General features: G+C 50.8%; 1 protein-coding gene across 2 annotated transcripts in view; it reads right to left on the bottom strand.

Moving 5' to 3' along the window:
* RAB11FIP3 (RAB11 family interacting protein 3) overlaps window positions 1-12,761 on the bottom strand; it is a 109,715-nt gene that overhangs the window by 23,839 nt on the left and 73,115 nt on the right. The window contains exons 5-6 of one of the 2 annotated variants that reach the window (XM_003928533.4): window positions 7,958-8,107; window positions 4,635-4,769 (exon numbers count right to left, since the gene is read on the bottom strand). In XM_003928533.4, coding sequence (XP_003928582.3) covers window positions 4,635-4,769; window positions 7,958-8,107 — 285 coding nt within the window. The remainder of the gene's footprint in view (window positions 1-4,634; window positions 4,770-7,957; window positions 8,108-12,761) is intronic. The other variant, XM_010338960.3, reaches the window with a different exon arrangement.

The raw sequence follows: 12,761 nt of genomic DNA on the forward strand, positions 1-12,761 counted from the left end.
CTGATGCGTCACGCTCAGAGCGCCTGCCCAGACATCAGTTTGGAAACTTTTCCCACTGCCATTTCAGGTCAGTAAATGTAGCCAAGTACAAATCTTCTGTCTGATTTAAACATCTGCAGTGGCACATGGGCCAAACTTACCTTCTCTCCCATTTCTGAGGTCCATAGTTGTAATTTCCAATCTAGCTGCTAAACTATTAGCCTCAGCCTGCAAGAAGACACACGTCCCCTGGGGCCTGAGAACCATCATGGTCCTGAAACTCAAAAGCCACATCTCTCTGCAGTTTACTTGTCTGAAAAACTCTTAGGATCTTTTTTCTAAGAGTCAGGCAGAAAAATCTCCTGAAGGAGTCAGCTCCTGTGCCTGCTGTTAACGTAGGGCCCCTCAGCACCAAGTCCATCCTTTTTACCTGCCTGGTAGAAGCAGAGCTGGGCCCTTAGCTGGCTCTTCCTCCGTGTAGAAGAGGGAGCCATGGAACGAGCACAGCAGGAAGCAGTTGCCTCCTGGATCTGACCACTTTCTGCAGGGCCCTCCAACACATGCAGCCTCCCTGGCACCCACTCCAGGGAGCGTCCTGCCCACTGCAGCCAGTGGCCAGACTCCCCTCAGGTAGCTGTGCTCTAGTGGGTGCCTCTACCAAGCATCCTGCAAGAGAAAAGCTTTCCTGGCAGCCAGGAGGCAGGTTCCCCACAAAGCCTTGACAGCACAGTGGTCTCACTCACCGACCCAGCGAATGCACCTGTGGCTGCTGTCCCTATGCTCTGCAGAGTTCTTTTACTCATCCTAGCTAGTGCCTCATTACTCCAAATGCCTGTGAAAGTCATTCTTTTTCTTTCCCTAATGATTTTTAAATTTTTTCTTTGTTTGTATTATTATTATTATATTTATTATTATTTTTATTTTTTTAAAGATGGGGTTTCACCATGTTGGTCAGGCTGGTCTTGAACTCCTGACCTCAGGTGATCTGCCCACCTTGGCCTCCAAAGTGCTTGGATTACAGGCGTGAGCCACCATGCCCAGCCTATTTTTTTTTTAAGACAGATTCTTGCTTTGTCGCCCAGGCTGGAGTGCAGTGGCACAATCTTGGCTCACTGCAACCTCCGACTCCCGCGTTCAAGCGATTCTTCTGCCTCAGCCTCCCAAGTAGCTGGGATTACAGGCGCAAGCCACCACTTGGCTAATTTTTTATATTTTTAATAGAGGTGGGTTCTCACTGTTAGCCAGGATGGGCTCGATCTCCTGACCTCCTGATCCTCCTGCGTCAGCCTCCCGAAGTGCTGGGCTTACAAGCGTGAGCCACTGCACCCGGCCGTTTGTTTGTATTATTATTATTATTATTTTTTTTTTTTTGAGACGGAGTTTCGCTCTTGTTACCCAGGCTGGAGTGCAATGGCGCGATCTCGGCTCACCGCAACCTCCGCCTCCTGGGTTCAGGCAATTCTCCTGCCTCAGCCTTCTGAGTAGCTGGGATTACAGGCACGCGCCACCATGCCCAGCTAATTTTTTGTATTTTTAGTAGAGACGGGGTTTCACCATGTTGACCAGGTTGGTCTCGATCTCTCGACCTTGTGATCCACCCGCCTCGGCCTCCCAAAGTGCTGGGATTACAGGCTTGAGCCACCGCGCCCGGCCTTGTTTGTATTATTATCTTTTTTTAGAGACAGGCTCTGTTGCCTGTTGCCCAGGCTGAAGTGCAGTGGTGCAACCACAGTTCACTGCAGCCTCTATCTCCCAGTCATGTGATCCTCCCGCCTCAGCCTCCCAAAGCACTGGGATAACAGACGCGCACCACCACACCCAGCTCATTCTTTGTATTAAACTTTCCCTGTTCAAATTACTGTGTAACTCTCCTTTCCTGACTGGAGGCTAATAATATATATTCTAATACAGCTCTGTTTTTTAAAAAACGTTTTCTTTTTGAGGAGTCTCACTGTGTTGCCCAGCCTGGAATGCAGTCTTGTGATCTTGGCTCACTGCAACGTCCACCTCCTGGATTCAAGTGATTCTCGTGCCTCAGCTACCTGAGTAGCTAGAATTACAGGCATGTGCCACCCTGCCTAGTTAACTATTGTATTTTTAGTAGAGACGGGGTTCCACAATGTTGGCCAGGCTGGTCTACAACTCCTGGGTTCAAGTGATCTGCCCGCCTTGGCCTCCAAAAGCACTGGGATTACAGGTGTGAGCTGCTCTGCCTGGCCTTAATACAAATCTAATTTTATCCTATTATTATTGAGACTCCCTAGAACTAGTATGACAGGACAGACTTATCATTCACTTTACCTACTGACTCTCAGGGCCTAGACTGGCAGCCCAGCAGTGTTTACAATTTGAAAATATACCTTCAGGTACAGCACACTTCTTAGTTTCTACAAAATGGAGTGTTTTTAGAGGCTCCAGGTTACCTGGAAAATACAACAGTTGTGGGCCTGTTTTGAGGTTTACCACTGGACACTGTATCCGACATCAAAGCTTCCAGAGGTGAGCTGGACTAAATCACCTCTTGTCGCCCACAAAGCATGACCAAGTTAAGTTTACTTTCAGGAAATTCCATGGAAACCGAAAGGCAAGATTCACCTCTCCTCCACTAAGTGTTATGGGGAGAACTTTCTGACTGGCAGCTGTATGTCCTGATTATGTTGAATTGAATAGCATGTTAACCACTTGGTAGTTTTTTTTTGTTGTTTTTTTTTTTTTCCAGTTAGAGTTTGGCTCTGTTGCCCAGGCTGGAGTGCAGTGGTGCACTCTTGACTCACAGGAGCCTCTACCTCCTGGGTTCAAGTGAACCTCCCATCTCAGCCTCCCAAGCAGCTGGAACTACAAGCATGCACCATTGCGCCTGGCTAATTTTTATATTTTTAATAGAGACGTAGTTTTGCCATGTTGGCCAGGCTGGTCTCAAACTCCTGGCCTCAAGTGATCTGCCTGCCTCAGCCTCCTAAAGTGCTAGGATTACAGGCGTGAGCCACTGTGCCTGGCCCACTTCGTTGAGTCTCAGGAAAAGGGGTGGGAGAACCCGGACGTGAGGCACCACAGGACTTGCTGGTTGTTCTTAGCTACACCCTAGTCCCTTCTTCGCCCACAAAGCCTAGCAGAGGTGACCATGGCAATCTTGGAACTAGTCCTCAACGAGGAACTAAAGCACTTCTACGTAAAAAATCTTCAGAGAATGAGAGATGAGACCTGAGTCTTCAGGTTTACTTTCACATATGGAGATGACAGGCTTGAACTCAACTTATCAGTGGGTGGGAGGGCACGTCTCTGTGTGGGAAGAACAAATGGTCCCTCACCAGCCAGGCTGAGCCTTCATCCTCGAGGCCTGAACCCCAGCTGAACACATACAGCAAACCAAAACTGATTTCTCCTAAAATAGAGGGTAGCGGATCTTTGTAATCATCACCAGATTCTGGATGGCCTCGAGTCTCCCAGGAAGGCCCTCTTCAAAGAGCATTTCCGCTTTCTCCTCATGCTGCCAAGACCCCCTGGTGCTCCAGAATGGCCATCAGGCCTGGGAGCCAGCCCTACCCTCCCATCTGAATGGGCACTGGCTGGAGGCCCTGTGTTTCCAAGCATTTCACGGAACATAAGATGAGTTAAGTTGCACTGGAAATGGAACTAGAGGCAGGACAGAAGCTTCAATAAGACTGTGAGCAGTGAGCGTCCACCACCAAGGCCTTGGCAGAAGCCCCCTGGGGGCAGGGGCAGGCTCAAGACAGGTCAGCAGTTTCACACACACCCCTAAACATGCTGGAGCTATCAGGATAGCTTGCCTTTACAAACCCTCCCAATTGGCCAAGGCCCGTTCTTCAGGAAGCTGGCCCAGATCTCCAGCATGAGCCTTCCTGCTCACTCACCTCCTTTGCTAGGCTGGGGCTGCTGTGGACAGCTCCAAAGTGGCCCATTGCTTCTCCAGACCCTTCTTGAGAGCTGCCTACCCAGGGGTTTCCCCAAAGGCTTTACCACAAGCAAAATCAACAAGATCCCTAATGGGCACATCAATATGTGCAAACCACCCAAAAATGTCTTCTGTAACTGGAGGTTAGCTATGGGGAGTCAGCCACAGGAGCTCCCCTGCTGAGACACAGGGATGGAGCTCCCTGACACACTCACTGTGAGTATACTAAACCCCACTTAAACTAACATTCCTGAAAGCTGTTTACACATCTGTTCTTAAAGACCAAATCTTTATATTTCGAAACTCTGTCTCACGAGCTCAATGAAAGAAATCTTTTAGTAAAATTCAGAAAGTACCCTCTTTCAGACACAGAACAGACAGTACAGCTTGCAAAGACTGATCACCCTCCATGCAGAGGAGGCGGCCGGACCCCGGCGGCCCATGGCATGCAGAGGAGGCGGCGGGGCCCTGGCGGCCCACGGCATGCAGGGGAGGAGGCGGGGCCCTGGCGGCCCACGGCATGCAGGGGAGGAGGCGGGGCCCTGGCGGCCCACAGTGGGCAGGGGAGAAGGCCAGGCCATAGGGAGAGTCCCGAGGCCTGAGTGGCTCCTGGTCGCCTTGGGGCAACTAGGCCAGGGCTCAGGAAGCACTGGAGTCCGGTCAGGCCCTAGAGGGGGCTGTGGGCATCGCCAGTCCCCCGCACCCTGGAAACAGACAGCAAGGCCAGGCGCTGGTCAGTTACCTATTCATTTCAAGATCACTCAGGCGGGCGGAAAGATCCTCAAGGCGGTTGATTTGTTTGTGGCACTGGCTACAGTAAAACTCAAACGCCTCATCAGTGAGGATGCTGTGCAGCTTTGCGGCAAGGGGGTCAGAGCTAGAGAGACAGAAGCATCCGTTCAGGAGAGGGTGGGGACCCATGGGGCCATCTGTGACTCTGCACGAGGGGCTGAGGACAGGACAGAACAGGAAAGGACACGGTGCTAACAAAAGCAAGTGGTGAGAGAATGAGCTGTGGACTGTTCTGGCTCTTGCCTTTAGAAAGCAGTGAGCCCACAACCCTCAGGTGCCTCCAGGCATCCAGGACAGGCACCAGCTGGAGCAGAAGGGGGCCCTGCACACACCTGCTCCTCTGGGTCAGGCACCCAGAACAAAGCAGGAGCAGCCTGCGAGCATCTTCGAAAATCAAAAACCTTCTTAAACAAGAAGGTAAACAACCACACTGCTTTCTCTTTTGGCAAAAACACGTGAATGTGGCGGCAAAGCATGTCTCCAGGTACTTTTACTCAGTGTGCTGTTTATGATTACTCCAAAAACCATCTCTAGCAAAAGCTACGCATGAATGGTACATCTACAATAGTTGTGTGATTTTTAAGATGTGCATTAAAGTCGGGCACGGTAGGTAGCTCATGCTTATAATTCCAGCAATGTGGGAGACCTAGTTGGGTGGATCACTTGAGCTCAGGAGTTTGAGACCAACCTGGGCAACAGTGAGACCCTGTCTCTACAAAAAAATACAAAAATTAGTCTGGCGTGGTAGTTCGCACTTGTAGTCCCAGCTACTCAGGAGGCTGAGGTGGGAGGATCATGTGAGCCCAGGGAGGTTAAAGCTGCAGTCAGCAGTGCTTACGCCACTGCAGTCTGGGCAACAGAGTGAGATCCTGTCTTAAAAACAAAAACAAAAAAAAACCTGTGTTAAAACTCAGTGTTCTGGCCGGGCGCGGTGGCTCAAGCCTGTAATCCCAGCACTTTGGGAGGCCAAGGCGGGTGGATCACGAGGTCGAGAGATCGAGACCATCCTGGTCAACATGGTGAAACCCCGTCTCTACTAAACATACAAAAAATTAGCTGGGCATGTTGGCGCGTGCCTGTAATCCCAGCTACTCAGGAGGCTGAGGCAGGAGAATTGCCTGAACCCAGGAGGCGGAGGTTGCGGTGAGCCAAGATTGTGCCATTGCACTCCAGCCTGGGTAACAAGAGCGAAACTCCGTCTCAGAAAAAAAAAAAAAAAAAAACCTCAGTGTTCTGGCTGGGTGTGGTTGCTCACACCTGTAATCCAAGCACTTTGGAGGTTAAGGCTGGTGAATCACTTGAGGTTAGCAGTTCAAAACCAGGTTGACCAACATGGTGAAATCTTTTTTTTTTTTTTTTTTTGAGACGGAGTTTCGCTCTTGTTACCCAGGCTGGAGTGCAATGGCGCGATCTCGGCTCACCGCAACCTCCGCCTCCTGGGTTCAGGCAATTCTCCTGCCTCAGCCTCCTGAGTAGCTGGGATTACAGGCACGTGCCACCATGCCCAGCTAATTTTTTGTATTTTTAGTAGAGACGGTGTTTCACCATGTTGACCAGGATGGTCTCGATCTCTTGACCTTGTGATCCACCCGCCTCGGCCTCCCAAAGTGCTGGAATTACAGGCTTGAGCCACCGCGCCCGGCTTGTTTTTTTTTTTTTAAAAAAAAAACAAACAAACCCTCAGTGTTCTATTTCATGGTGGTGCGCTAGCGACCCTCCCTGTGACTTCACCTCCACGGGCTTCTTGGGCACTGGCAGGGGGTGACGGGCAGGCAAAGGAGCACTGGGACCCAGGGACTATGGGAAACCATGTGGAAGCTCAAGTTAAAGAAAGGTGAAAAGTGAAACATACAATGTAGCATAGACATTACACTTTTAACAGGCAACAGTGAAAACACTGAACAAGAGACAGGGACAAACTAAACCCTGTAGGAAGAGATGATTACCAAGCACAGAGACACGGAGTTTAGAAACACCCAGTCCTCTGGCCCTTGTCTCAACACCGCATGCGCTGGGAGAGGAAAGCACAGTGCCTCTGAGGACCCCCCACGATGCCTCACACATGCACAACTCTCCCAGGGCACTCGCCGGGACCAACCAGAACACAGGATACCTGTGCAGGGTCCCCACACCCAGGGCTGAAGGGCGGCCTGGGGAGGGCAAATGGGGAATGAGAGGGGGACCCTATGGGCAGACAAGGTGCTCAGCACAAGGAGTGGCCCCTCCTGCACTGCACTCCACCCCTTCCCTGGGCCTCTGGGCCTCAGTAACAGCGGGTGGGCAGTGGGCAAGGAAAGACTCTTGTGGCTGCTTAAAGAGGAGGCCTCAGCCAGGCGTGGTGGCTCACGCCTATAATCCCAGTGCTTTGGGAGGCCAAATTTGAGACCAGCCTGGCCAACAAAATGAAACCTAATTTCTACTAAAAGAACAAAAAATAAGCAGGGCATGGTAGTGGGTGCCTGTAATCCCAACTACTCCGGAGGCTGAGGCAGGAGAATCGCTTGAGCCCAGGAGGTAGAGGTTGCAGCGAGCCAAGATCACACCACTACACTCCAGACCAGGCAAAAGGTCGAGACTCCATCTCAAAAAAAAAAAAAAAAGACAAAGAGACTAAGCCTTACTGCTGGCAAAGATGGAGAACGAGAACCCCGTAGCAAAGGGGAGAGGGGATTGAAGTGACAGCTCCATCAGCCAGGCGAGGGTCTCCCTGAAGTCAGGAGCGTCCTCGAGGGACTGATCCCCAACTCAGGGGCCCCAAGCCCTCAGACGTGGGTACGCAGACCCCATGTTTGGATCCAAACCAAGAGGACTCTGGATGCCTGTGAGCAGCCTTCTTGGCTGCCGGATGTCATGCTTCTATTTATTCAAAGCCACAACCTTCCAGTTTGGGGATGTCAGGTATTTATAAGGAAATGAATCCAAAGACTAACTTTTGATCTCAAGGCCTCCCTCAAAAGCCTGCACAGGCCACGATGTGATCCACAGATCGCAGCTAAGGAACCTGCAAGCTGAGCGTCTGAACACAGCTCTATACCAAGATTCCGCTGAGGCCTCAGAGATTTGGAGTGATCTGGGATGTAGCTGGACAAGAGGAACTTCACCCAACTTTTCATTCAGGTATAAATTTAAAATTTTTGAATACGGTTTATTTAATCACGTTACATGAAGGAAAGGAAGTTCTCTTTTAGCAATGTACGAACCAAAAAGGGAAACTTCTAATAACCACAGCAAGGAGGAGGAGGAGTCTGTACCACCAGCACAAGGTGGCATTACCTGGGCGTGAGGAAAGTGGGGTCACTGCAGCCGAGCTGCCCGTTGCATAGGGTCTCTGGGGACAGCTCTGCCTCACTGCCTTCACCGTAGTCCTCAAAGTGCTCCTCACCCCCGATCACCGTGATGACAGACTGGCCACGTGGATAGGGCCTGCAAAGGAAAACAGAAATGGTATCTTCTGACTGAAGGCCATGGGCACCCCTGAGTTGAGGGGGTGGAAGGTGCTTTCCAGAGGGTGTGCTACAAGCCACACCTGAGTCCTGGGAATCACCTTAAAAAAAATGGGGGGCCGGGTACACTGGCTCACACCTGTAATTCCAGCACTTTGGGAGGCCAAGTCAGGCAGACCACGAGGTCAAGAGATCGAGACCATCCTGGCCAATATGGTGAAACCCCGTCTTTACTAAAAATACAAAAAATGAGCTGGGTTTGTAATCCCAGCTACTCGGGAGGCTGAGGCAGGAGAATTGCTTGAACCTAGGAGGCGGAGTTTGCAGTGAGCCGAGATCGAGCCACTGCACTCCAGCCTGTAATCCCAGCACTTTGGGAGGCCAAGGCAAGCAAATGACTTGAGCTAAGAAGTTCGAGACCAGCCTGGGAAACAGAGGAAGGCCTCATCTGCACAAAAGGAATTTAAAATCAGCCAAAAAACACCATTTTAAATGGCGGCACACAGCTGTAGTCCCAGGTACCCAAGAGGCTGAAATGGGAGGATCGCTGGAGCCTGGGAGGTGGAGGCTGCAGTGAGCAGTGATGGAACCACTGCACTCCAGCCTGGGCGACAGAGCAAGGACCTGTCTCAAGGAAAAAAAAAAAGTAAAGAAACAAGTGAAATAGATTATAAAAAAAAAATTTTTTTTTTAGATGGAGTCTTGCTCTGTCACCCAGGCTGCAGTGCAATGGCACAATCTCGGCTCTCTGAAACCTGTCCCTCTCAGGTTCAAGCAATTCTCTGCCTTAGCCTCCCAAGTAGCCAGGATTATGGCACGTGCCACCACACCTAGCTAATTTTTATATTTTTAGTAGAGACGACGTTTCACATCTTGGCCAGGCTGGTCTTGAACTCCTGACCTTGTGATCCACCTGCCTTGGCCTCCCAAAGTGCTGAGATTACAGGTGTGAGCCACCGCACCTGGCCCCAAAAATTTTATTTAGCTCGGCCGGGCGCGGTGGCTCACGCCTATAATCCCAGCACTTTGGGAGGCCAAGGCAGGTGGATCACAAGGTCAAGAAATCGAGACCATCCTGGTCAACATGGTGAAACACCGTCTCTACTATAAATACAAAAAGTTAGCTGGGTGTGGTGGTGCACACCTGTAGTCCCAGCTACTTGGGAGGCTGAGGCGGGAGAATTGCTTGAACCCAGGAGACGACGGAGGTTGCGGTGAGCTGAGATCGCGCCATTGCACTCCAGCCTGGGTAACAAGAGCAAAACTCTGTCTCAAAAAAAAAAAAAAAAAAAATTTATTTAGCTCAACATGCAGTCATTTCAAAAATTCCAGCCTCTTTACACTCCTCACCCTGCAGCAACTGTGCTCTCCCACATCCCCACACGGGACAGCACAGGTCAACACAGACCAACACCTGGGTTCAAGCACCTCTGCCTCCTCTTTAGGGAGCTGCTGTCCTCACACAACCACCGGGCAAGGGAGTTCAAACTTCTGCTTTCATCTAAAACTTAATAGCAAATTCCCACTGGGAAAAGGAAGGGGATTCCAAGTACCCATCCTCCTTCTGAAGGGAGTGACTCCTCCACAGTCACGCTCTGGAAAACACAGCGGCCGGGGGCAATGGGACACAGCCGTACCTGTATTTTTTAGGCTACAAGGCGGCAGCTACCTGTATGCTAAGTCCCCTCTAAAATTAGGCTACATTACAGGAAGACTCTATTTTCTGTTTTTTTTTTTTTTTTTTTTTTTGAGCCGTACCTGTGTTCCAGCACTCCCCCAGGAGTCCTTGGGAGAACCTGCTGTAAAGGCCAGGTGCTGCTCAGCTCCAGGAAAGAAAGGGGCCTGGGAGAGTGAGGCGACTCCCCAAGCCCAGGAGAAGGGTGCAGAGTCAGAAGGACCTTTCGCTCTGCTATGCCCAGACTGCTGTGCTCAGCTGTGAGAAGTTCCAGTTTCACACCCACAGAAATGTCCACCACACATTAGTCCTGGGGCAGCTCAGGATGAATCCCAGTGCCTTAAACACACATGCTTTCAGTAGAAATGACACAGAAACCAAAACTGGGAGGTCCACACCACCTCATGGCCCTCCCAACACAGTCTTCAAGGCGGCAGCTACCTGTCTGCATCATCAGTCCTCTGTAAAATTAGGCTACGTTACAGGAAGACTCTATTTTCTGTTTTTTTGTTTTTTTTTTTGAGACGGAGTTTCGCTCGTTACCCAGGCTGGAGTGCAATGGCGCGATCTCGGCTCACCGCAACCTCCGCCTCCTGGGTTCAGGCAATTCTCCTGCCTCAGCCTCCTGAGTAGCTGGGATTACAGGCACGTGCCACCATGCCCAGCTAATGTTTTGTATTTTTAGTAGAGACAGGGTTTCACCATGTTGGCCAGGATGGTCTCGATCTCTTGACCTCGTGATCCACCCGCCTCGGCCTCCCAAAGTGCTGGGATTACAGGCTTGAGCCACCGCGCCCGGCCTTTTTTTTTTTTTTTTTTAGATCAAGTCTCACTCTATCTCTCAGGCTAGAGTGCAGTGGCACGATCTCGGCTTGCTGCAACTTCCGCCTCCTGGGTTCAAGTGATTCTCCTGCCTTAGCCTCCCAAGTAGCTGGGATTACAGGCTCCCGTCACCCCGCCCACCAAGTTTTTGTATTTTTAGTAGAGACGGGGTTTCACCAAATTGGCCAGGCTGGTCTCGAACTCCTGATCTCATGATCTGTCTGCCTTGGCCCCCCAAAGTGCTAGAATTACAGGTGTAAGCCACCTTACCTGGCAAATTTACTTCTTAAAAACTAGTAAGAGCTAGACGTGGTGGCTCACGCCTGTAATCCCAGCACTTTGGGAGGCCAAGGCGGATGGATCACGAGGTCAAGAGATCGAGACCATCCTGGTCAATATGGTGAAACCCCCGTCTCTACTAAAAATACAAAAAAAATTAGCTGGGCATGGTGGCGCGTGCCTGTAATCCCAGCTACTCAGGAGGCTGAGGCAGGAGAATTGCCTGAACCCAGGAGGCGGAGGTTGCGGTGAGCCGAGATCGCGCCATTGCACTCCAGCCTGGGTGACAAGAGTGAAACTCCGTCTCAAAAAAAAAAAAGAAAAGAAAAGAAAAGAAAAGGAGTCTGTGATACACACACCTCATAAAGGACACATATCTGAAGGACTCCTATAATCAGTGAGAACAACACAGGAGACCCAATAGACCAGGGGGCAAGGCCAAATCCTGCCACGGCCTGTTTCTCAAAATTGTTTCACTAGGACACAGCCAGGCTCACTGACCCACATGCCTGTGGCTGCTTCAGCATCCCAACAGCAGGGCTGAGCAGTTGCCATGGGCGCCATGTGGCCTGCAAGTCTTCCAGAGAAAAAGTCTGCAGACCCCTACAATCAGGCAGCCAGCAGAGGAGCTCCCAACCCTAAGGAAAGGGGCATACCTTATTAGTCACCCAGGAAGCGCAAGTAAGAAGCACATGGTCCCACCTCTGCACGCCCCCCCACAGGTCAAGCAGGAGAGCACACATGGGACGTGCTGCTGAGGTCAGGAAGCCCAGGAGCCAGGGATGCCGGCAACAAGTGACCCTGCAGCCCCTGCAGGAACTTCCTAGGCTGAAGGGATGAGCTCCCGATGACCATCCTGCTTATGTGACATGGTAAAAGCCCCATAAAACTGCATACCTCAACCATATCTCTGCTTTCTGTTGAAACTGAGCTCTGTAACCCTGATGTGACAGGCGAGCAGTCCAAACCCACACCATCTTGGCCCCTGCGACTTGTAATAAGTAACTAAGGTCTGTAATTTCCACCCTACCCAAGCAGTGTGTAAACTAACGCTTATCTTGGCTTTTGTGAACCACTTAAGTAACAATCGGAATGTCCGAAACCCCTCACCTTCACCCCCCACCCCCAGGGGGTGGTTTACAGAATGTCCAAAGCCCCTGGCCCCCAACCCCGCCCAGGAGGTGGTTTAAGGGCATAAAACGTCTTGACACCCTCCTTTCAGGGCCACGGGTTGGACAGACGCAAGTCCTCCGTGGCCGCCAGCAATAAAGACCCTGCAATTTGGCACACTTTTGTCTTGGTGTTGACTTCCTATGCTCGCTCCAGCACAACACTTAGGGCCATAACATATCCCAAAAGACATGGAATTCCTACAGCAGCTCCACCTTCAAAGCCAAAAACAGTAAACTACTCATTGCCGTCAACAGGAGAATAAATTTCAAAGTCACAGCATCTTCATGCAATTTTATAATAATAAAAGTAAACGGTTTACAGCAATGCACAAAAATAGGGCTGAATCCACAAGCACAAGAGCAAGTGGAAGAAGCCAGGCACAGGAAGGGCCTCACTGTGTGAGGGCGCTGAAGGGAGAAGCAGGGCAGGTGGAGAGCTGTCTGCCAGCAGAAGCCTGGGAACCTAGGAGGTCCGCTAGTGCAGCAAGTTTTTTCTTGCCTGAGAACAGGCCCCTGGGAATGATCAGTTTGAAAAACCTGCTTTTTGTACATTCACAACATGGGCACTTACTTGTGGGTATATTATGTTGGCAAAAAGACTTAAACTCTAAAATATTTGAAGAGAGGCCGGGCGCAGTGGCTCATGCCTGTAATCCCAGCACTTTGGGAGGCCAAGGCGGTGGATC

Source organism: Saimiri boliviensis, chromosome 12 (genome assembly GCF_048565385.1).
Source record: "Saimiri boliviensis isolate mSaiBol1 chromosome 12, mSaiBol1.pri, whole genome shotgun sequence".
Classification (NCBI taxonomy): domain Eukaryota; kingdom Metazoa; phylum Chordata; class Mammalia; order Primates; family Cebidae; genus Saimiri; species Saimiri boliviensis.